At 41.7% G+C, this 24,841-nt stretch overlaps 2 protein-coding genes across 13 annotated transcripts in view; one reads left to right on the top strand and one right to left on the bottom strand.

Moving 5' to 3' along the window:
* Positions 1-1,129: 1,129 nt before the first annotated feature.
* Positions 1,130-19,556, bottom strand: LOC132883749 (trans-L-3-hydroxyproline dehydratase). 2 transcript variants are annotated; one of them, XM_060917725.1, is made up of 6 exons: positions 19,416-19,556; positions 13,384-13,870; positions 13,120-13,289; positions 12,912-13,034; positions 12,601-12,738; positions 1,130-3,985 (listed from the first exon to the last, which is right to left on the bottom strand). In XM_060917725.1, the coding sequence occupies exons 2-6, from the start codon at positions 13,862-13,864 to the stop codon at positions 3,860-3,862; spliced, it is 1,038 nt and encodes a 345-aa protein (XP_060773708.1). In that variant the 5' UTR covers positions 13,865-13,870; positions 19,416-19,556; the 3' UTR covers positions 1,130-3,859. The 2 variants fall into 2 exon arrangements, with proteins under 2 accessions (XP_060773708.1, XP_060773707.1); XM_060917724.1 differs by having other exon boundaries at positions 19,393-19,555.
* A 4,488-nt stretch (positions 19,557-24,044) lies between these two features.
* The window catches only part of LOC132883748 (nesprin-2), a 379,369-nt gene continuing 378,572 nt past the window's right edge, over positions 24,045-24,841 (top strand). For 10 of the 11 annotated variants that reach the window (XM_060917719.1, XM_060917720.1, XM_060917721.1 and 7 more), the window contains exon 1: positions 24,045-24,217. The gene's annotated coding sequence lies outside the window, so the exon portion shown is untranslated. The remainder of the gene's footprint in view (positions 24,218-24,841) is intronic. The other variant, XM_060917723.1, reaches the window with a different exon arrangement.

Here is a 24,841-nt window from a genome sequence, read left to right as displayed (position 1 = left end):
ACGCACTAGTGCTCATTTAAAAGCTAAACAGTGTGCAGTTAAACATCAACTCTGAACAATAAAATTCAACTCGGTGAAGTTTTAACCTTCGGCTTGAATAACTCGGTAAAGATGGATATGTTTAAGTCCTAGTGTTACATACTTCAGCAAATAATCTATCGACTGGTGAAGACTAAAATCAAGATTTTCAATGATGATTAAAAAAAAAAAGTGTTTACATAAGAAAACAAAACCCTGAAATGGTGCGCTGTTGTAGGAAAGTAATCAACAACAGGGTGGTACAATGTGCCAGAGCTGAAGCTCATAACAGCATGTCATTAAGGGTTTTATTCTGAGTGTTCGACTACTACAGCCAACTTCACTTTCATGATAATATAAAACATCACCAGCCTCTCTTTCATAAAAATCAATAAGACATTCCGTTTGTTACTGAGAAAGTGGAAAGTACAAACTCATCTGTCCTGTAGCTGACTCACTTCCTTCTGTAAATATTAAATAAACACCTCTATAAACAGGGAAAGAGTGGACACGGAATGAGAGTCGCAGAATTATTAAATGTGTGAAATGAGTAGCATGCTATAGACCCTTTTCAGTCACGTGACCTTCGTAAACGCGACCGGCATTTTGGACATGTAGTGGACTTCGGCTCGAATCGGTTTGAATGCGAGGAAGGCGACAAACGAAAAACATAAAAGAGAAAGGAGCGAGATGCAGAAAACACCTTCACTATCCAGCGACGTAGGGCATTTACAGGGCGAGCAGAGGGAGAGGTATTTGCAAAAATTGAGGTTAGCAGGCTTAGAGAACGACGTTTACCTGCTTCCACCAGGATTGTTCACTGACGTACGGAAGTACACCAAGCCCTCGTCTTTACCTGACTTCGGCCCACATGATCTGTATACCTATGTCGTTAAAAACCCATCGCCATACACATACACGCCAACGTCCGAGGTTCAGGAGCGCGCTCCGGCTTGCTCCAGGAGTGCTCTGTCCGAGGTTCCGGAGCGCGCTCCGGCTTGCTCCCCCTCAAATTAAGCAGCGCGCTCCAGCTTGCTCCGGAGCAAGCCGGAGCGCGCTGCTTAATTTGAGGGGGAGCAAGCCAGAGTGCGCTGCTTAATTTGAGGGGGAGCAAGCTGGAGCGCGCTGCTTAATTTGAGGGGGAGCAAGCCGGAGCGCGCTCCGGAACCTCGAACGTTGGCTCCGGCAGCTATTTACACTGGATCCGGTGTAAATAGCTGCCGGATCATAATTACAGTAAACTAGTAAATACAGTAAAGGAAAAACTTGAGACTGAAAGGTTTTAACAGTCATCCAAATGACTGAACGTAAACATTGCTACAGTAACATACCAGCTATGTTGTTGTTATTAGCTAGTCAACAATAGCTACTACAGAAGAACAAAGAGGTTACAATGGGTTATTTTAACCTATTTGGTTATACACTTGCCGCCACAGAATGTTAACAGCAATGTAAAGCCTTTTCTGGCTAATTTTATTCATCTTGCCTCCAACAAAGTGGTCACTACACAAGCGTTGGTATGCCGAGGGCTGCCAATCTTTCCTGTTAATGGCCGCTATCCATCTTCTCCGTCGGGATCCGATAAAATGATAACCCTTGCCTTGTTTGTTGATGGTTACTACATCCAGGTGCACAACAGTATAGTGGCATGATGGAAGTCTTGCTGAAAGTAAAAACTTTCTTTGCTGCCGTTCCTCAATGTTGGCTGTGGTAAACTACTGGTAGTACATGTCCAAAATGGCAGCCACGTTTGTCATGACGTCACGTGAAAAGGGTCCATATAAGGAAAAAAATTAAAAATTTAGGTTTTGATTTTATGTAGGCACAATTTTTACAATATCTATATAAATTAGTTGTTTTTACCCATTTTAACCTTGAAATCAGCATTTTAATGATTACCCATAATGCATTGTTTATCGTGCTAAAACAAGCAAAAACGTCATAAGACAGTGGAAATACTACCTTTACTACCTTCACGTGGCATCTTTCTCGATCGCACGTGCCTAGAAGCGTACCTTCTAGAACATTCCTGGGTGGTCATGGACTGTCATGTAGCCTAGTTCGGTTGTGAAACTCGCTAGGATGGAGTATTGTCGCGAGTTTAGTGGCAAACTTTTGCGCCGCAATATCTCTATTCTCGAAATTTGTAACCTGAAACCCTACAAGAAATGTTTCATAATGTTTGGGATTTTGAAAAATGCTTCTAGCAAGTTTATTTCGCTGTATTTTTCCGTGAAACTTGGCATAAATCATCCTTAAGTGATGAGCGTGACATTGTTATTTTGGTCTGGGTCACGGAGTTAATTGGAAGCGGGAGAAATGAGAGTTTCTCAACTACAGCAGCACTTCTCACCATAGATGGCTGGCGTGTTTCACAGCGTTTGGGATTTACTAAATCGACTAAATCTCTAGATCTACTGAAGCTACGAGGATATAAATCACCAGGATTCTAATTTACTGGGTGAGAAGTATTATATATTTTTTGAAAGGTTTATTTGCGCTACAAGTCCATGAAAGTTGGAATTGTTCGTGAAGGGGTTAGTTAGATTTTGGTAGCGTGACGCGCACAACAAGCGAAAGAAAAAACTAGTGCTGTCAAGCGATTAAAATATTTAATCGCGATTAATGTCGCGACTGTCATAGTTAACTCGCGATTAATCGCAATTTAATCGCACATTTTTGTCACATGAAAAACCATTGTAATTCTCTTATCAGCATAAAAAAGTGAATGGGCTTGCTCACCGTTCGAACTACGGGGGTACAAGAGGGATCCGAGATCCCCTGAAACAGACATGAGATCCCTTGAAAACATGATTTGGGAAATGTTGGGGGGGGTCTCTAAAATATTGGCAAAATGATGTTTATTGACACAGCAATCGTGTGTAACGGGAAGCATTTGCATATCCGAAGTGAGCGCGCGATGGAGATCTGCGCTCTGAGACAAGCGCAAGCACCCCCCCAAGGGAAAATAAGGGACCCCCCTGAAAATATCGGCATAGTTCGAACACTGGTTGTACCAATGTTTTTTTTTTTTTATTGCAGAGCATAACACGTCTTGTCACAGCCACTGCAAAGTGGGGCTGGAGCCGCCGATGGGAAAACGAAACTTAAGCCGAGCACCGTGGCTCTTCGGGGGAGGGCAGAGGACTGTGGCTGTGCGGGGCGTGGCATCATGTCACAGAGCGTTAATCTCGCGATAAAAAAAATTATCGCCGTTAAAACTGAGTCAAGTTAACGCGACATTTTTGACAGCACTAGAAAAAACAAATTTTCTTCCGAATTTCCTTTCTTTATCAAAATTATTTTTTGATACATTAAAAGACTGTTTATAATATTTAAGCGATTTATTTTTTTTTATTATAGAGAATATTTGATCAAAACTTTCAAAACCGCATTCAAAGTGATTTTTCACGGGTGTAAATGTTACGCGTGACGTCCATAATTACGTTAAATTTTAAGAACTAAAATTCTGTTAAAAACTAGATTTGTGCTATCATTCTGGGGTTTTGCTGAATAATACTTTAGGGAGTTCTCTTACAATGCTGAAAATTCAATGAGTTTCGGTGAAATTCTAGAAAAAGTTATTTACATTTTAACGCGCCTGATAGCGATTGTGCTCACACAGCATGCTACTCATATAACGAGTTAGTAAGCCTTGGTCTGTCGAACTTGTGCACATGATTAATTTGTTACAAAATAGAACTGCCTTCTTCTGACAAAGGAAATATGAAACGGAGGTAGCATGTGCATCCTGGCAGTTATGATCCTTAATGAAACATGGAAAAGGACACCAATTGATTTAAAAAAAAAAAATCCAGCTTGTTGGGGCATTTAGGCAGACTCATCGAAGGAGGAAGCCATTCTTCAAGGTATCCTCGTTCTCCAGAGTGAAACTGGCCATGCCGCTGTAGTAAGCATGGCCTGCGACCTCCACCACCACTGCACTGAACTCCCCACATGTGGTCTCCTTTAAACACACAACGTTCAGTTTAGAAAGGGTATCTACACGCACCAGTCCACCAGATTGTCATACCAGATACTGCATTAAACTACCAAAAGTGAAATTGGAGCAAGAAAAGTTAGTTACTGTAAATCTGACATGAAATCAAGTACATGCAACCCAAAATGGTCCATTTTTCAGGCAGAAAGCCTTCAAAATGTCTGTGATGTTTCAATGAGGTCAAAAGTGTATTTTTGGACCAGAATGACACTATTTTTAGTATGGATTTGCAAAACAGCTACAGGTAAAAAATTCAATCTGAATTGCTTGAAAATGCGCTCATTGAATTCAGAATTGAATGCAGAACAGACTCTTTACAGAATTAAAATATGTTTATCCATTCTTGAGATATTACAAATCAAAAATTGAGAAAAAGGCTTTTTTTTTTTTTTTTTAGAAAACTGCTGTAATATTCTAGCCTGGCAAGCCAGACTAAATGTGAATATTTAGTCTGGCCTCGCTCATAGACATTTCCGAAGGGTATGGGAGGAACAACCCGCTGTCTTTCAAACTGTCTCTGTGCGTATAGGCCAACGCTCTGACCAATCAGCGCAACAGTGACTGTGACGTAGTCAGAGCGACAGAAAGCAGTGGGGGAGGCCTTGAAATAAATAATTTTTCAAAATGTGTATTAATTAATAAACAGGTTCTAGATATTAAGAAGTTTGGAGATGATGACCACAAGTTTGGAGTCTGTACCACATACTTAACATACACTCATTTTTTTCCAAGTGTTTGCTTAAACTGTTTTTGAGAGTTTTTATTTAGTGGTGTTTGGTGAAATAATTTCCCTTAAATTTAAAATAACGGGAAAATAAGAAACAATCAAAAAGTAATGTTTCAAAGCTGTTTATTAATTCTTCGTACTGCACAAACTAGCCCCATCCTTTTGGCTACGAGCGGAGCCAGCTGGTAGATCAGACTTTTGCCATAGCCGGTCGGCAAAACAGCGAAAACGTCCTTCTTGAAAAGGAATGAGCGGAGAGACTCTTCCTGCTCATGTTTCAACGAAAACTCCAAGTCTAATTCTTCTAAAACTGATTCCAAAGCGGAGTCAACCACGCACTGTTCACTAGCCGTAGCCATCTTTCCTGCTGTGCTTTCTCCAGCGTCGCGCAGCTTTGTCGTCACTCCTGCAAAAGCCCGCCCAAAGAATCCAAACAAAAACCTTGCGTTGTGATTGGCGGGCACGATTTGATGCCCGGGGTGTTTTGTTGATATGGTGCGAGGCTAGACCCACTCGTAGGCAAAAATATTTTTGGCCGCTAGGCGGGTGGGTCTAATTTACTAGGCTAGTAATATTCTGTATGAGGATCACATGGTCCAAAATGGGCCTCATTAACCAATGAGATCAAATGGAAATTGCAGGGATGAGAGTTTTCCGCTTTTCGGCGGATTTCCGCTTTTCTGAGTAAAAATCGACCTTTTTATATTATGCCAAATCCGTTGAGATTTTTTTTTTTTCATTTATTGAGGGGGGTTGGGGTATGTTCCTTCGCGATACTCGAGCGTAATTCATTCCTACGATGATGTTACATGTTTACATTTTCGCCATCTTTAGTCTCGCTAAGTCTCGCGGTAGAATACGTGTTATCTACAATGTAATTGGCCAAAACATCGCTGGCGAGAGCATGATAGCCAATCATAACAGTTCTTACAAGAGTGTGGGAGAGAACAAAAGCCAATCATAAGTTCTTACAAAAGTACCCGCATCTGTTCTGTTTTATCGAAACTTGCACATGTTCATCGTCGCTGCGCTTCAAAAATACGTTTCTCTTTCATATCGGCTTTTTTACTCAAAACGCCGAATACAATTGACAAGCGAGACGAAGCAAAGGTATGTGAAATCAATGCTGGTATAAAAAAACAGAGAGAGGACTGACGAGCTCTTGTCTTTGGCCAAAAAGCTGAAGTCGTCGTCGAAATGATCAAATGAAAATGAGAAGTGACTGTGAACTATAAATAATTGTATAAAGTGTACATAGACATTATCCCATAAACTTAGCATTCGTTTGATTTAGTACACTGAACATGTATATGATAGTCAGTAAATCTGAATTAATGCTGACAGTTTTGAAAACTTAAATATGTCAAAAGACTTTTTGAAGAAATCATATGCAACTAATAAGAACATAGGGAGAAAAGGTCAGTCACCCTAAAATTTTATTTAATATATGAACATTTTGATAATTAATAAAACTCAAGTTTAATGTGAATTTAGTTTGTCGTTTTTGTTGATCATGAATTATAACCATACCCTTGAATGTGGAATGTGATTTTATCTTGAATTCAAACAATACTCCTATTGATTTGAAACATATTTTCATGTAAATATATTAAAAAAAAGACAACAGATATATATATTTTTTTATCTACTACAGCTCAGATTGCAGGACAAGTGGTTTGTAAGGGCTTATTTTTCAAAATTTTCCGGGGGGGCATCTTGAAGCCCCCCCCCCGTTGGCTTCAGGCGCCATCTTGTTTTCTGCTTTTTTGATGACCACCCACTCTCATCCCTGAAATTGGCAGCACATACACTATATTGCCAAAAGTATTCGCTCACCTGCCTTGACTCACATATGAGCTTAAGTGACATCCTATTCCTAATCCATAGGGTTCAATATGACGTCGGTCCACCCTTTGCAGCTAGAACAGCTTCAACTCTTCTGGGAAGGCTATCCACAAGGTTTAGGAGTGTATTTATGGGAATTTTTGACCATTCTTCCAGAAGCGCATTTGTGAGGTCACACACTGATGTTGGACGAGAAGGCCTGGCTCTCAGTCTCCGCTCTAATTCATCCCAAAGCTGTTCTATCGGGTTGAGGTCAGGACTCTGTGCAGGCCAGTCAAGTTCATCCACACCAGACTCTGTCATCCATGTCTTTATGGACCTTGCTTTGTGCACTGGTGCACAGTCATGTTGGAAGAGGAAGGGGCCAGCTCCAAACCGTAAAAACAGTCTGCATGCCTAGGTGCTTGATTTTATACACCTGTAGCCATGGAAGTGATTGGAACACCTGATTCCGATAATTTGGATGGGTGAGCAAATACTTTTGGCAATATAGTGTAGATGGTTGTATACTGAATACAAAAAGTTTGAAAAATTAGTTAAAAAACAAATTAGGCAAAAACATTAAGTCAGTACACTCAAAGTCATAAAAGATTATTTCTAATCCCCTTTTTGTGCTCTGTAGGCCTTTGTATTTCTCAAAAGTAGGGCCTGCTAGTGTCTATATTAAAGAATATAAATGATAATATTCACAGCTTTCAAGGTGAACCTCGAAAAAAAAACTGTCTGATCCACATCCAATAAACACAGGGATGAGAGTGGGTCCTGATGAAAAAAGCAGAAAATCTGTAAAATGTCCTGAGGGCGTCGAAGGCGCCCGAAGTAATAAAAGGGGGGGGGGTCCAGGGGGACCCCCCCGTGAAATTTTTTTCAAAATGAGACCTTACACACCCTATTTCCTGCAATCTGAGCTGTAGTTAATTAAAACACCTGATGCCTATTTTCATCTCATCTCATTATCTCTAGCCACTTTATCCTGTTCTACAGGGTCACAGGCAAGCTGGAGCCTATCCCAGCTGACTACGGGCGAAAGGCGGGGTACACCCTGGACAAGTCGCCAGGTCATCACAGGGCTGACACATAGACACAGACAACCATTCACACTCACATTCACACCTACAGTCAATTTAGAGTCACCAGTTAACCTAACCTGCATGTCTTTGGACTGTGGGGGAAACCGGAGCACCCGGAGGAAACCCACGCGGACACGGGGAGAACATGCAAACTCTGAACAGAAGGGCCCTCGCCGGCCCCGGGGCTCGAACCCAGGACCTTTTTGCTGTGAGGCGACAGCGCTAACCACTACACCACCGTGCCGCCCCGCCTATTTTCATACTTATTGATATAAAAACATATAGAATATGTATCAAAATTCAAAATAATATCTACATTTTATGGGGACTGGCTATTACTCATCGTCAACATCACTTGTTTTTCTAAAAACGTCCATTAAAATGCATAGTTATTTACAGTTCCATTAATAATTAAAATTTTCATATAGTCAATATATTGACTTAAATAAAAACATCTTATCGAGACTGACCTTTTCCTAATGTCCACATTAATTGTATATATGATTTCTTCACGATGTCTATTTAAACTTTAAAGCTACACTACCGTTCAAAAGTTTGGGGTCACTTTGAAATGTCCTTATTTTTGAAAGAAAAGCACTGTTCTTTTCAATGAAGATCACTTTAAACTAATCAGAAATCCACTCTATACATTGCTAATGTGGTAAATGACTATTCTAGCTGCAAATGTCTGGTTTTTGGTGCAATATCTCCATAGGTGTATAGAGGCCCATTTCCAGCAACTCTCACTCCAGTGTTCTAATGGTACAATGTGTTTGCTCATTGCCTCAGAAGGCTAATGGATGATTAGAAAACCCTTGTACAATCATGTTAGCACAGCTGAAAACAGTTGAGCTCTTTAGAGAAGCTATAAAACTGACCTTCCTTTAGTTTGAGCAGATTGAGTTTCTGGAGCATCACATTTGTGGGGTCGATTAAATGCTCAAAATGGCCAGAAAAATGTCTTGACTAGATTTTCTATTCATTTTACAACTTATGGTGGTAAATAAAAGTGTGACTTTTCATGGAAAACACACAATTGTCTGGGTGACCCCAAACTTTTGAACGGTAGTGTATACAGTTATCAACACTGTCAACTATAATTCAAATATTATCATATATTCAATGTATTGAATCAAACAAATGCATATTTTATGGGGACCGTCTTTATCTTATTGTCCACATCACTTGTATGTTTTCTTCAAAAGGAAGAGCATATGTCTATTCACACTTTTTACAGTTAAGTCATTTACAGTTCCCAGTTATTTTTGAAACAAATTTTCATTAGATCATTTAGAATTCTTCTTCAGCTTCTTGGCCAAAGCCAAAAGCTCATCAGTCCTCTCTTTTTTTCCTTTTTCTTTCATTAGCCAGCTCCTCCTGTGTTTTTACATGCTCTAACCTACTGTAGCTCTCTTCTGCGCGCGCTCTCTCTCTCTCTCTCACTCCTCTTTTGCTTTGCTAAACTTGTTTTTTATACCAGCATCAATTTCACGTACCTTCGCTTCATCTCGCTTGTCAATAGTATTCGGCATCTTGAGAAAACACGCCGATTAGAGGAGCATAAGTTTTGATAAAAGAAAACGGCTGTGGGTGTCTTTGTAAAAACTGTTTTGATTGGCTATTATGGTCTCGACATCGATGTTTTGACCAATGACAATGTAGAGAACACGAATTTTACATCACATTAAACGAGACTAAAGATGGCGGCTTACAAATAATGTGTAAACATCGTTGGAGTTAATTAAGTTTGAACAACATGAAGGAACATACCCCAACCCCCCGAAATTAAATTAAAAAAAATTTCTCAATGGATTTGGCATAATATAAAAAGGTTGTTTTTTACTCAGAAAAAGCAGAAATCCGCCGAAAAGCGGAAAACTCTCATCCTGTAAACAATTCCAGTTAATTGAATTGAAATTGACACTCGTGTTTCTGACTTCCGTTTTTTTTAAAAATATCATTCCGACCATTAAGATCTCAATATTTTTCATCAAAACAACTCCAGTTATATTCTAAAAATAGCTATTTATTTACATGAATCAGTTTGATTTGGAAAAAAAAATAAGTAGGTAAAGCTATAAAAACTCACTTAAGTCTCCCGTGAATCATAACATCAAAACTAGCTGATGGAAAATTTTGCTGAATGCTTCATCAGAAACAGTGAGAGCAAGAGAACATCCCTATAAAAAGTTCTGATTGATATTCTGAATATCAATGAATGATTCATGAGTAATCCAGTCAGAAACCGATCAGAAGACAGCGAGCCTGACCACTTTCCCGTGACTCAAAAAGCACCAGCAGTTTCCCGACGTCATGCAAGCAGAGTGTGTATCAACCTGCCGTTACTCCCAAAGTACTGAACAGATCTTAACGAGATATTTCTTTGGAAAGCAGAAATTATAAGCTTTTTAATGATATTTTCTTTCGTGAATACTCAAGATTTAAGAAGTGACAAGATTTGGAAACTTAGATGAGTGTCTGCATGCACAATTTTCACAGCATGGCCAGCGAGCGTCTGATACGCCTACTATAGGTAATTTAATCTGATGCTTCATTGATTGGTTGGCACTGTGCCAATTATGTCAGAATATTAGTTACCGATACTGTTTCTAAAATGGGACCAACAAAGCTAGAACTGTTGTTGGTCCAAGATAATCAGTCGTAAAACATGTTTTTATTCTTTCTAACCTTTGAACATGCAGTGTTGAAAACATGGAGACCAGGACTCCGAATCAGTCAGTACATCTACAATGAATGGACGCTGTCGAGTGTTGACTCATTTCCAGTTCGACAGTAACTACATGGTAGTCATTTAAAACGAATCCCTGTTTCAAGTCCTCCAGAACCAGCCTCAGTCCAACACAGTTGTGGATGATGTTAAAAGTGGTAAATGTATTCCGTAGGGGCACTATTGAGGTGATTATTCGTTGATGGTTACTGGATCAGCCAGCGAAAACGGTGCAAAACATCGTGCACCTTTCAACGCAGTTTCTACGCATTCTGTAAACAGAGCATCTTGGAGAACTGGGTTGCTGTACTGGGGGACTGCAACCTTATAGGGATTTTACGAGTTCCCATTTCAGATTTACCTCAAGAATGCCATTGAAATTATTTCTATATTACAGGTGTAAAATTGGGCGGCACGGTGGTGTAGTGGTTAGCGCTGTCGCCTCACAGCAAGAAGGTCCAGGTTCAAGCCCTGTGGCTGGCGAGGGCCTTTCTGTGCAGAGTTTGCATGTTCTCCCCGTGTCCGTGTGGGTTTCCTCCACAGTCCAAAGACATGCAGGTTAGGTTAACTGGTGACTCTAAATTGACCGTAGGTGTGAATGTGAGTGTGAATGGTTGTCTGTGTCTATGTGTCAGCCCTGTGATGACCTGGCGACTTGTCCAGGGTGTACCCCGCCTTTCGCCCGTAGTCAGCTGGGATAGGCTCCAGCTTGTCTGCGACCCTGTAGAACAGGATAAAGCGGCGAGAGATAATGAGATGAGGTGTAAAATCCAGACACTAGGTAGCGGAAGCATTCATTCATTCATCCATCCATCCATTATCTGTAACCACTTATCCTGTGCAGGATCGTGGGCAAGCTGGAGCCTATCCCAGCTGACTATGGGCGAGAGGCGGGGTACACCCTGGACAAGTCACCAGATCATTGCAGGGCTGACACATAGGTGGAGTTTACATTAGACCGTATCAGCAGATCATCAGATTAACGTTTTTAAAACAATTAGCGTGCACACAGCAACACCAATACACGATTCGCGTGCACACAGCAACGCCAATACACGGATACGCTCGGCTCCGCAGGCATCCTGCGCTCCAAATCACTCCGCCCTGAACAGTGGGTGCCCTCTGGAGGGTGCGCACTCCGGCCCTGCGCAGCTCACAGAGCGCGCGAGTATAGCGCATGAGCAGTGATTCGGGCCGCTGTGTGTGTGATCCCAGTGCATATCACTTACCACTTGCAAGTGGAAGGATGGCAAGCCTAAAGACAATCATAACTACACAATGGGCAGTATTTGCATCAGTATTTGCAGTATTTTCATACTTTTATACTCTTTAATGAAAGGTGATACAAGGCGGAAGTCCGCGCCGTTTTTCAGCAGTCGCGTCACATGACCAACGCCAGCGAATCAGGAAGGTGGATGTCACAGTGACGTTGTCCAATGACGACGCCAGCTAGAGCTCAGCACGGCGTATTCGCGTATTCTCAATGTTTACACAGCACCGGACCAGACACGATCTGGATTGAATACGTGGACCCTGGCGGATTCCCGTTTCCCGGCGTTTCCAGGCGTTTTAATGTAAACGGACAGTGCATCCGCGAAGAAAACGAGACAGATACGGTCTAATGTAAACTTGGCCATAGACACAGACAACCATTCACACTCACGGTCAATTTAGAGCCACCAATTAACCTAACCTGCATGTCTTTGGACTGTGAGGGAAACCGGAGCACCCAGAGGAAACCTACGCAGACACGGGGAGAACATGCAAACTCCACACAGAAAGGCTATGGCCACTAGGCTCGAACCCAGAACCTTCTTGCTGTGAGGTGGCAGTGCTAACCACTACACCATCATGCTACTTCATTTATTTATTTATGTGGGGGGTCTGTCTGTTTGTGATTCTTGTGAGCACAATATCTTAAGAATGGTGGTGGAACATTTGGAGAATATATATGGAATCATCACCGTAACCAGCAGAGCTTTTGCAATTGATCCAAACGAGATCAAGGTCACAGCAAGGTCAAATGTCTAAAGCAGTTTTTCTTCAATCACTTCTTTCATGTTTAAAAGTATACTTTAAGGTTATTTCTGGCATACAATTTAATAACGAAGGACTAGACGACTTGGTAGCAGAGGCGTCCTTATCAATTTCATGAGCGTCGAGTTCTACTTGTTTAAAACAAGATGGATGATGTACTTTTGGCTTTGCATACCTGTACTGCCTTGCCTGTAAATATAGTTCCTGTAGTTCCGCTCCTGAAGCTCCTGGTCTTGTGCAGCTGGATCAGACCTTTGTGGTACTGCAGAGCAATGCGAGCAGTCACACCTGAACCGGTGGGGCTTCTGTCCACCTAAAACCAACCAAAACTATCTTTTGACATGAAGGCCTAAAATATACAGGTGACTATAACCTGAACAGAGTTCCTTTACAGAAATGCTGCAATGGAATCTTTGTAAAGGGTGGATTTTCTTTCAGAAGATCTACTCTCGAAGTTTGTGACAATGGAAGGATGCAGAGTCTCACCTGGGCATCAGCAAACACGCACACGTTGGCTGTAGGTTCATCAGAGAAATCATCTTTACCATCGGTGAGGATGGTGCCATATAGGAAAGCCAGGTCTTCACTCACAGGATGGTGGAGCCTCACCTGTCATAATAAAGGAAGGTAAAGCACCATTTTCTCTCAGTAAAACCTGCGTTTTATGTAAATGTGCCTGGTGTTTGGGATGTACCTGAGATTTGACAGCATTAGTTACAGCAGTGGCTGCATCCACCAAATCTCTGGTTCTAGATTTATTGACATCCAGTCCAAATATTTCAGCATTCACGAAAGCGTAGAGAGCTCCTCCATAGCTTACGTCCACTGTGATTTCACCATATCCTGGAACGGTGACTTTCACGTCTATAAACATGATACAATCACATTTTAAACGCATGTCCCTTAGAAATGCTTGATAAAATGTATAGAACAAAAGTGCTCCAACAGAAAGCATCACCTGTGGCGAAAGCAAACGCCGGAACGCTGTGGAACCTCACTGCTCCCGTTTTACCGTTGCTATATTCCACAAAAGCCTTCACCAGACCGCATGGACAATGGATGTTTATTTGGGTCTCAGGTGAAGTCAGCATCTTCACCAAACCGTAGTCTATAGCAAAACGGCCGAGAGCAATGACGGCGTGGCCACACATGGTGCTGTAACCCTCGTTGTGCATAAACAAAACCCCGAGATCCGCTTCTGGTATCTCGCTTTCAACCAATAAGGCTCCGTACATGTCATAGTGACCACGGGGCTCGAACATCAGCACTTTACGAAGATGATCAAGATGGTCTCGTACATACCGCCGCTTGGCGAGCACAGTGTCCCCGTTCACTTTGGGGTAACCACTTACAATGACACGTAAAGGTTCTCCTCCAGTGTGCATGTCAACCACAGACAAAAAGGGTCCATCATGGGGTGGCAGTTTTGGAAAATCCATTTGATCCTTTAAATAGATCAGTAAGAAGAATGATGTTACAATGGTTGTCATTGAAATTCTATGCTTATCACCTGATGATATAAATGTGCTCAATGAATATTTGTACTTTAAAAAAAAAAAAATATATATATATATATATATATATATATATATATATATATATATTTGCAGACCACAAACTACAAAATTCATTCAAGACAATACAAGAATCTGGTCATTTTCCTCAGTGTCTATATAATACAGTAGTTACACTATTAATTATCTTATTAGCTATAAAGTAAATGCATACTTCGAAGTAAACTGACCTATCTGTACACCCTCTCAGCCCCTCTACTCCATCAGTCCGTGGAAAGAGACCACCAGTGACCAGACGTTATCTGGGTGATGGACCACTCTTAGCATGTGGTTGTTTTTATACACTGTCCTCTTACTGGACACACACCACTACCTGATCGACTGTTACAAGATACTACATACACTATAGGCATCTCATCTCATTATCTCTAGCCGCTTTATCCTGTTCTACAGGGTCGCAGGCAAGCTGGAGCCTATCCCAGCTGACTACGGGCGAAAGGCGGGGTACACCCTGGACAAGTCGCCAGGTCATCACAGGGCTGACACATAGACACAGACAACCATTCACACTCACATTCACACCTACGGTCAATTTAGAGTCACCAGTTAACCTAACCTGCATGTCTTTGGACTGTGGGGGAAACCGGAGCACCCGGAGGAAACCCACGCGGACATGGGGAGAACATGCAAACTCCGCACAGAAAGGCCCTCGCTGGCCACGGGGCTCGAACCCGGACCTTCTTGCTGTGAGGTGACAGCGCTAACCACTACACCACCGTGCTGCCCATCAGAACAATATACTTTTTTACAGAATTAAAATACGTTTATCCATTCTTGAGATATTACAAATCAAAGATTGAAAAAACAAAATTTTTCGAAAGCTGATGTAATATTATGTATGAGGATCACATGGTCCAGAATGGGCCTCATTAACAAATGAGATCAAATAATTTTTTTCTTGAAAAACAGAAAAAAGTTAAGATATTTATGTGGAAATTGGCAGGCACATGGATGGTTGAAAAATTAGTAAACACAAATTATGCAAATTAGTATTGAATTAGTATTGATCAAGCTAATTAGGTAAAAATGTTAAATTGGTACACTCAATAAAAAAAGTAATAAAAGCTTATTTCTAATACCCTCCTTTTTATGCTCTGTAGGCCTTTGTATTTCTCAAAAGTAGGGCCTGCTAGTGTTTATATTAAAGAATATAAATGATAATATTCACAGTTTTCCAAACGGACCTCGAAAACAACTGTGAGACCCACATCCAATAAACAATTCCAGTTAATTGAATTGAAATTGACACTCGTGATTCTGACTTCCGGTTTTTTAAAATATCATTCCGACCACTAAGATCTCAGTATTTTTCATCAAAACAACTCCATTTATATTCTAAAATAGTTATTTAAATTTACATGAATCAGTTTGATTTGAAAAAATAAGTAGGTAAAGCTATGAAAACTCAGTTCAAAGTCTCCCGGGAATCAAAACTAGCTGACAGAAAATTTTGCTGGATACTTCATCAGAAACAGTGAGAGAACATCCCTATAAAAGTTATGATTGATATTCACGAGTAATCCATTCAGAAACCGATCAGAAGAGAGAGAGAGCCCGACTGCTTTCCCGTGACTCAAAAAGCACCGGCAGTTTCCCGACGTCCCGTGAGCAGAGAGTGAACTCTGTTGTACCAACTTCAACCTGCCGTTACTCCCAAAGTACTGAACAGATCTTATCGAGATAAATTTCTTTGGAAAGCAGAGATTATAAGCTTCTTAATGACCATATTCACGATAGAAAATATTCAAGAGTTAAGCAATGACATATTTGGAAACTTAGATGAGTGTCTGCATGCACAATTTTCACAGCACGGCCAGCGAATGTCTGATATGCTACTATAAAGGTCAAAAGTCTGTGACGTACACCCATATGTGAGCCTTTCCCAAACCTCTGCCACAAAGATGGAAGCACAGAATAGTATCGGATGTCTGTGTATGCTGTAGCATTACAATTTTCCTTCACTGGAACTACGAGTCTCAAACCTGTTCCAGTATTACAATGCCATTTGCACAAACCGTGGTCCATGAAGACATGGTTTGCCAAGGTGGGTGTGGAAGAACTTGAGTGGCCTGCACAGAGCTCGGACTTCAACTCCAACATCTTTCAGATGAACTGGAACAGACTGCACCCTGGGCTTCGTCAGCCAACATAATGCTCTTATGGCTGCTTTTTTTTTTTTTTAAGTTTCATGTCATCAGTTTTTAATCAGACACAAGGTACAGCACCACTCTTGCCGGAGCTGTTGGGGGTTAGGTGCCGTGCTCAAGGGCACTTCAGCCAGTCCTGCTGGTTCAGGGAATCAAACCAGTAACCTTTTGGTGCCAAAGCTGCTCCTCTAACCTTTAGGCCATATGCTGTGTCCGAAATCACTCGCTCATTCACTACTCCCTAAATAGGGAATTACTATATAGAGGACTATATAGTGAGCTCATTGGTAAAATGAAAAAATACTTTCGGACACTATTCCGCCGCAACGTTATTTACGTCATTACTGTCGCACAATTAAAACGGGCCAGATCAGTCGGCTAGTGGGTTTTCAAAATAATAAATACTGTACATGCATATATTTTTGTGATAAATCCATATTCTACTGAGCGTATTTCCCACATTAATCAATACAAAGTACTTTGTGTCTGCTGTCTCTTTCAGTTCTTTTAAATCAAGGCTGAATACTTTCTTCTTTGACGCTGCCTTTTATTAAATCAAATTCGAGGCTTTTGATTAATTCCTCGCTCTGCACTGTAACTTTTATTCTTGTATTTTATCTCTCGCATTCTAATTTAGCTTTTTTCTATTCTCTTACGATTTTTAATTGTACTTGAATGTCCATTTATAATGCATTTCTTCCTCCGTCTGTTCACCCCAACGCAGTTTTTTTATTTTTTCTCAGCGCGACTACAATGCATGATGGGATATATTGCTTGGATAGTGACCATTGGTTGTACACTACTTTTCATGATGCATTGTGGGATACCTTGAGTGCACTACATACCGGTAGGGTGTAATAATTCTTACTACACATTCGGACAGCACTACAAGATGGCGACCTCACTATATAGTCCACTATATTGTATAGTAGTGAGTGATTTTGGACACAGGGCTGGCTTCTCCCACTTGGCCACTTCTTGTGGCTGAATGAGCTCAAATCGCCACAATCACGCTCTAACTTCTAGCAGAAAGCCATTAGGAGAGCAAAAAAAGTGACTATGACAGCAAAAGGGGGGCTATATTTGGAATGGGATGTTCAACAAGCACTTATGAGTGTAATTAGTCAGGTGGCTACAAACCAACAGGTTAAGGCTCTGGATTACTGATCAGCAACCACTGCTGTCCTTGGGCAAGGCCCTTAACCCTGTTGGCTCATCCTAACCACATCAACCCCATATAAAAGAGAGGAAAATATGTACAGTGGTGCTTGAAAGTTTGTGAACCCTTTAGAATTTTCTATATTTCTGTATAAATATGACCTAAAACATCATTAGATTTTCACACAAGTCCTAAAAGTAGATAAAGAGAACCCAGTTAAACAAATGAGACAAAAATATTATACTTGGTCATTTATTTATTGAGGAAAATGATCCAATATTACATATCTGTGAGTGGCAAAAGTATGTGAACCTTTGCTTTCAGTATCTGGTGTGACCCCCTCGTGCAGCAATAACTGCAACTAAACGTTTCTGGTAACCGTTGATCAGTCCTGCACACCGGCTTGGAGGAATTTTAACCCATTCTTCTGTACAAAACAGCTTCAACTCTGGGATGTTGGTGGGTTTCCTCACATGAACTGCTCCCTTCAGGTCCTTCCACAACATTTCGACTGGATTAAGGTCAGGACTTTGACTTGGCCATTCCAAAACATTAACTTTATTCTTCTTTAACCATTCTTTGGTAGAACAACTTGTGTGCTTAGGGTCGTTGTCTTGCTGCATGACCCACCTTCTCTTGAGATTCAGTTCATGGACAGATGTCCTGACATTTTCCTTTAGAAGTCGCTGCTATAATTCAGAATTCATTGTTCTATCAATGATGGCAAGCCGTCCTGGCCCAGATGCAGCAAAATAGGCCCAAAGCATGATACTACCACCATGTTTCACAGATGGGATAAGGTTCTTTTGCTAGAATGCAGTGTTTTCCTTTCTCCAAACATAACGCTTCTCATTTAAACCAAAAAGTTCTATTTTGGTCTCATCCATCCACAAAACATTTTTCCAATAGCCTTCTGGCTTGCCCATGTGATCTTGAGCAAACTGCAGACGAGTAGCCATGTTCTTTTTGGAGAGCAGTGGCTTTCTCCTTGCAACCCTGCCATGCACACCATTGTTGTTCAGTGTTCTCCTGATGGTGGACTCATGAACATTAACATTAGCCAATGTGAGAGAGGCCTTCAGTTGCTTAGAAGTTACCCTGGGGTCCTTTGTAACCTCACCGACTATTACACGCCTTGCTCTTGGAGTGATCTTTGTTGGTCGACCACTCCTGGGGAGGGTAACAATGGTCTTGAATTTCCTCCATTTGTACACAATCTGTCTGACTGTGGATTGGTGGAGTCCAAACTCTTTAGAGATGGTTTTGTAACCTTTTCCAGCCTGATGAGCATCAACAACGCTTTTTCTGAGATCCTCAGAAATCTCCTTTGTTCGTGCCATGATACACTTCCACAAACATGTGTTGTGAAGATCAGACTTTGATAGATCCCTGTTCTTTAAATAAAACAGGGTGCCCACTCACACCTGATTGTCATCCCATTGATTGAAAACACCTGACTCTAATTTTACCTTCAAATTAACTGCTAATCCTAGAGGTTCACATACTTTTGCCACTCAGATATGTAATATTGGATCATTTTCCTCAATAAATAAAAGTGAGCAAGTATAATATTTTTGTCTCATTTGTTTAACTGGGTTCTCTTTATCTACTGTTAGGACTTGTGTGAAAATCTGATGATGTTTTAAGTCATATTTATGCAGAAATATAGAAAATTCTAAAGGGTTCACAAACTTTCTAGTGGACTTTTTTGCAGAGCAGTGACACTGAAACAAACACACACACATTACTATATTGGTGTTGTCCTGATAATGATCCAGCAGTCAAATCCTGTGTTCTTAGTCGCTTTCTTTTGACTGATTGGGCAGAGGCTCAGAGAAAGTCTGTGCACTTCCAGTTCATGTTTATTCAATTGCAGTACATGCAATAAAGTGCAGACCCATAAAAGGTCAAAGGTTAGCTCAAGTACAACAGGGCAAAGTTTGTGTTTCTAGTACAGTTAAAGTTCAACCATGAATCCGCTTTTCAGTCATGTTAGAAATGATCTGCCCACTCCCAGAATACGTTAATCAGGACTTTTAATGTTATTTTTCAACAATTTAATACTACACAACAGAACAGCTACTTACCGTTAATGCTTAAAATACTTCACCTGGAATGTCAACTTAAACTTCTGCCTTGTTTTTAAAAGTCTTCACTTAAGTACCACTTTAATCTCCAGTTCTCTCTGTTTGCTACAGGCTGAATCCCAAATAACTCCCTACTTCCTGTAAGAGTGCACTACATCAGGTATAAATTACCACTCTAAGAGCTTCTACACACCATGTTAAGTGCACTATAAAGAATGTATTCGGGATTCAGTCTGTAACAGAAGTCTTTGCTGCCCCCTGCTGTTGTGGATGTGCAGAAAATACAGAACCTCTAAAGGTAGTCTGCAGCGGCCTCTAGTGGACCAACTGTTTATTACATATCATTGTTCCTACTTCCTCGAACTGAGACGACTGTTCATAAAGCCCATTGTTCATAAACATCCATCCATGCAAGCTGGACCCTATCCCAGCTGACTATGGGCAAGAGGCAGGGTACATCCTGGACATGTCACCAGAACATATCAGGAAGACAACCATTCACACTCACAGTCACACCTACGGTCAATTTAGAGCCACCAATTAACGTAACCTGCATGTCTTTGGGGGAAACCGGAGCACCTGGAGGAAACCCATGCAGACACGGGGGAGAACATGCAAACTCTGCACAGAAAGGCCCCCGTCGGCTGCTGGGCTCAAACCCGGAACCTCCTTGCTGTGAGGCGACAGCGCTAACCACTACACCATCATGCCGCCATGTTCATAAATATTTAACTACTATTTAGGCTTCACAAACATTGCATGCGTTTTATTACGATAATTGATTATTTGCGGCGGCACGGTGGTGTAGTGGTTAGCGCTGTCACCTCAGCAAGAAGGTCCGGGTTCGAGCCCCGTGGCCGGCGAGGGCCTTTCTGTGTGGAGTTTGCATGTTCTCCCCGTGTCCGCGTGGGTTTCCTCTGGGTGCTCCGGTTTCCACCACAGTCCAAAGACATGCAGGTTAGGTTAACTGGTGACTCTAAATTGACCGTAGGTGTGAATGTGAGTGTGAATGGTTGTTTGTGTCTATGTGTCAGCCCTGTGATGACCTGGCAACTTGTCCAGGGTGTACCCCGCCTTTCGCCCGTAGTCAGCTGGGATAGGCTCCAGCTTGCCTGCGACCCTGTAGAACAGGATAAAGCGGCTACAGATAATGAGATGAGATGAGATTATTTCCTGTAAGTATTTCTGCTGAGTGGTGTAGTGGTTAGCACTGTCGCCTCACAGCAAGAAGGTCCTGGGTTTGAGACTGGCAAGGGCCTTTCTGTGTGGAGTTTGCATGTTCTCTCTGTGTCTGCATGGGTTTCATCCAGGTGCTCCAGTTTCACTCACAGTCCAAAAACGTGCATGCTCTTAGGGTGGCTCTAAATTGATCGTAGGTGTGAATGGTTGTTTATCTCTGTGTCAGCCCTGTGATGACTTGGCGACTTATCCAGAGTGTATCTTGCCCATAGTCAGCTGGGATAGACTCCAGCTTGCCTGTGACCCTGTCAAACAGGATAAGTGGCTACAAATAATAGATGGATGGATGGATGGAAGTATTTCTGTCTTGTTTTTTCGTTGAACACAGAAAAGTCACACCAGCTCTTAAAAGTGCAATAGTCAATTTTTTTAATAACCTGGAAGATATGTATTACATGATTTAAACAACAACAACAACAACAAAGGATTAGCTCATTGCCTGAGCAAAAAGTGTATGAAGTCGTTGGGAAAAAACCATTTGGAAAACAGAGTTCCGGTGTGGAACACTCGACTGTGTTTGGATGCGCCTCCTGTCAGTCATTTCATAGAGAGTATAATCAATAGCCATGGAAGTTCCAAGGGGGCGGAGCTTAATCAATAATTAAACTCAAAGTCAAAGCCACCTAACCTTTAGAGGCCTAATCATAAAAAAAGACTAATCTTGCACGTTTAATAGATAAGGAATCATGACAGGGCATGCTGCGATAGGACAATAATCAGCGATGGTGTGGTGTGATGTGACTTACTGTTACCACCACAATGTTGGTTATTCTCCAATAACAGCACATACCAAAGTGTTTTATTCCTCTTATACGACAGCAAATCATCAATGAGTACAGGTTTTAATTTATTATAAAGAACACTTTAAATTGTTTACAGCTGCATTTAAAGGGGCCAGCTCATCCTTCCCAGAATCTAATTCCTAGTTTTTGTTTACATACAACCCACTGTGTTTGGAAAGCATGTGAGCACTACTCTGCTCGCTCTCTTTGTGTGTGCTCACCTAGCTGAATACTGAGCCTTTACAACAAAACTTTCACTTATAAAAAGCAGACAGTTTTGAGCACAATACGCCCAGGGCTTGACATTAACGACTTAAGTTGTCCGACTGTCCAGGACAACCAAATGTTTGGTCTGGACAAGTCAAATCTGTATCTGTATATCCGACGGGACAAATTTAATATTTGTCAAAAATCACCATTTTGATAGTAATTATTCGAATTACACCAATAAAGTTCCAACAAAACTAGGTCAGTCACCTCAGTGACCTGGCCATGTTATTGTTTACAAAAATCTGGGGAAGCCGAGTACAGCAGGTATGTGTAAAAACATAACCAGGTGGTAATATCTAATTATAGATTATTAGACTTTGAATTCATCAAAATCAGAGAAATGGTGATCAAATACCTCAATAAAATAAATATCTGTAGTGAATCATCATTTCATTTGGAGATTCATTATATTTTTCTCTTGTATGGTTCACATTAACACATTATCGCAAAATATTTCGCAGGAATTTTACGACAGTGCCGAACCCACTTACAGTTTGTTTTCAAATCAAATTTGATTTGATTTGACAGTGCCGAACTCACTTACAGTTTGTTTTCATTCACAGTGTGATTCTGTCACCCTTATCATGTCCAACTTGTTTTCTTTTGGTTTCATTTCTTTACATTATTTTATATTTCAAGTTTTACTGGATTAATAAAGATTTTACTTTATTTCCTCCAGAAGCTTTGAATTTGGGTGAGTAAAACTGCAGATCGAGTAATGGGTTATAACAACACACGCACCCTACTGGGGCATTGGATAGTTTTTGTTTATTGTTCCAGTTAAAGTTTGAGCTTTATTGAAAAAATTAAAAAGTCATGAAAGCATAATGGGGGCAGCACGGTGGTGTAGTGGTTAGCGCTGTCGCCTCACAGCAAGAAGGTCCTGGGTTCGAGGGCCGGCGAGGGCCTTTCTGTGCGGAGTTTGCATGTTCTCCCCGTGTCCGCGTGGGTTTCCTCCGGGTGCTCCGGTTTCCCCCACAGTCCAAAGACATGCAGGTTAGGTTAACTGGTGACTCTAAATTGACCGTAGGTGTGAATGTGAGTGTGAATGGTTGTCTGTGTCTATGTGTCAGCCCTGTGATGACCTGGCGACTTGTCCAGGGTGTACCCCGCCTTTCGCCCGTAGTCAGCTGGGATAGGCTCCAGCTTGCCTGCGACCCTGTAGAACAGGATAAAGTGGCTAGAGATGAGATAATTGTAAAGCGTCCTTGGGCTTCTTGAAAGGCGCTATATAAATTTAACTTATTATTATTATTATTATTATTATTATTATTAAACTGTCCCCGGGCGGCACGGTGGTGTAGTGGTTAGCGCTGTTGCCGCACAGCAAGAAGGTCCGGGTTTGAGCCCCGTGGCCGGCGAGGGCCTTTCTGTGCGGAGTTTGCATGTTCTCCCCGTGTCTGCGTGGGTTTCCTCCGGGTGCTCCGGTTTTCCCCACAGTCCAAAGACATGCAGGTTAGGTTAACTGGTGACTCTAAATTGACCGTAGGTGTGAATGTGAGCCTGAATGGTTGTCTGTGTCTATGTGTCAGCCCTGTGATGACCTGGCGACTTGTCCAGGGTGTACCCCGCTTTTCGCCCGTAGTCAGCTGGGATAGGCTCCAGCTTGCCTGCGACCCTGTAGAACAGGATAAAGCGGCTAGAGATGAGATAATTGTAAAGCGTCCTTGGGCTTCTTGAAAGGCGCTATATAAATGTAACTTATTATTATTATTATTAAACTGTCCCCGGGCGGCACGGTGGTGTAGTGGTTAGCGCTGTTGCCGCACAGCAAGAAGGTCCGGGTTTGAGCCCCGGGGCCGGCGAGGGCCTTTCTGTGTGGAGTTTGCATGTTCTCCCCGTGTCCGCGTGGGTTTCCTCCGGGTGCTCCGGTTTCCCCCACAGTCCAAAGACATGCAGGTTAGGTTAACTGGTGACTCTAAATTGACCGTAGGTGTGAATGTGAGCCTGAATGGTTGTCTGTGTCTATGTGTCAGCCCTGTGATGACCTGGCGACTTGTCCAGGGTGTACCCCGCCTTTCGCCCGTAGTCAGCTGGGATAGGCTCCAGCTTGCCTGCGACCCTGTAGAACAGGATAAAGCGGCTAGAGACGAGATGAGATTAAACTGTCCCCAGTCTCCCCGCTCTTTCCTATGTATTATTTTCTAAATTACATCCATAATGTAGAAGGTTGTTTTGCAAGACTGGACCGTGTCCTACACATCTGGACTGTTTTAACCACCCTTTTGGACTAGGATTAAAGTGGCACGGTTTCAGTTTGGACCTTAGCAGTGTTGGAATCAGGTGATCCAATCTGGCAACCCAGTGTGTGTGTGTGTGTTATGAAAGTGAAGTGAGGTGTGTACTGAGCTACACTGCCGCCTATCACAGCACAGATCTGCATTCAATCTGCACACCATCTAAAACTAACTTTCCTGCTCTGTGTCCAACAACATCCGACATTTTGCCCCGGTAGCCTTGATGAACCCGGTTCCTTCGGCTCAGCTCTGGATCGTTTGGATCCTGGAGGAAGTTAAAGGCGACGCGTTTTGCAGGTACAGCTTTGTGTTGTGAAATGAAAGTGGTTAGTGTGTGTGTGTGTGTTATTGTTGCATTACGCATGCTGAAGTTTTGCTGGGACGGAAATAATGGCACTGGGAGAGTGACAGGGCACCTGAATGACAGGGGACACTCCAACTATTTATATTTGTCCTAACATTAGACTTTCCACATGTCAAATCAGAACAGCACACACACACAGGTGCACATTATTATTATTATTATTATTATTATAAGCCAGTTAAGATAGTATTGTGCTGTTCACTTTGTAGCAGTTTGTTGTTCAACACCTTACTAGCTGAGGCTATACTGATACACTGTGTATTATTTTTGTTAAGGAGTATTCATGTGTGACTGGGAGACTGTTAATATCAGGGAGAGTGGGGACAGTTTGTCTCATATTATCTCTAGCCGCTTTATCCTGTTCTACAGGGTCGCAGGCAGTGTTGGGCACGTTACTTTCAAAAAGTAATTAGTTATAGTTACTAGTTACTTTTCCCAAAAAGTAACTAATTACCAGGGAAAGTAATTATTCCGTTAATTTTGTTCCCCCTCAAAAAAAAATAAAATTCAATTAGTGTAATCATAATAAAAGTGAATGTTAAATGTGTTTAATGACT

Source organism: Neoarius graeffei, chromosome 3 (genome assembly GCF_027579695.1).
Source record: "Neoarius graeffei isolate fNeoGra1 chromosome 3, fNeoGra1.pri, whole genome shotgun sequence".
NCBI lineage: Eukaryota > Metazoa > Chordata > Actinopteri > Siluriformes > Ariidae > Neoarius > Neoarius graeffei.
This window is presented reverse-complemented; position numbering and strand designations above follow the sequence as displayed.

What these genes read in the sequence shown, in the direction of transcription:
- LOC132883749 (XM_060917725.1), bottom strand. Translation starts at nt 13,864, where the DNA reads ATGGATTTTCCAAAACTGCCACCCCATGATGGACCCTTTTTGTCTGTG. An exon ending in GGCGTTTGCTTTCGCCACAG is followed by an intron (nt 13,290 to 13,383) that starts GTGATGCTTTCT and finishes TCATGTTTATAG; the next exon opens with ACGTGAAAGTCACCGTTCCA. An exon ending in GCGTGTTTGCTGATGCCCAG is followed by an intron (nt 12,739 to 12,911) that starts GTGAGACTCTGC and finishes GGTTGGTTTTAG; the next exon opens with GTGGACAGAAGCCCCACCGG.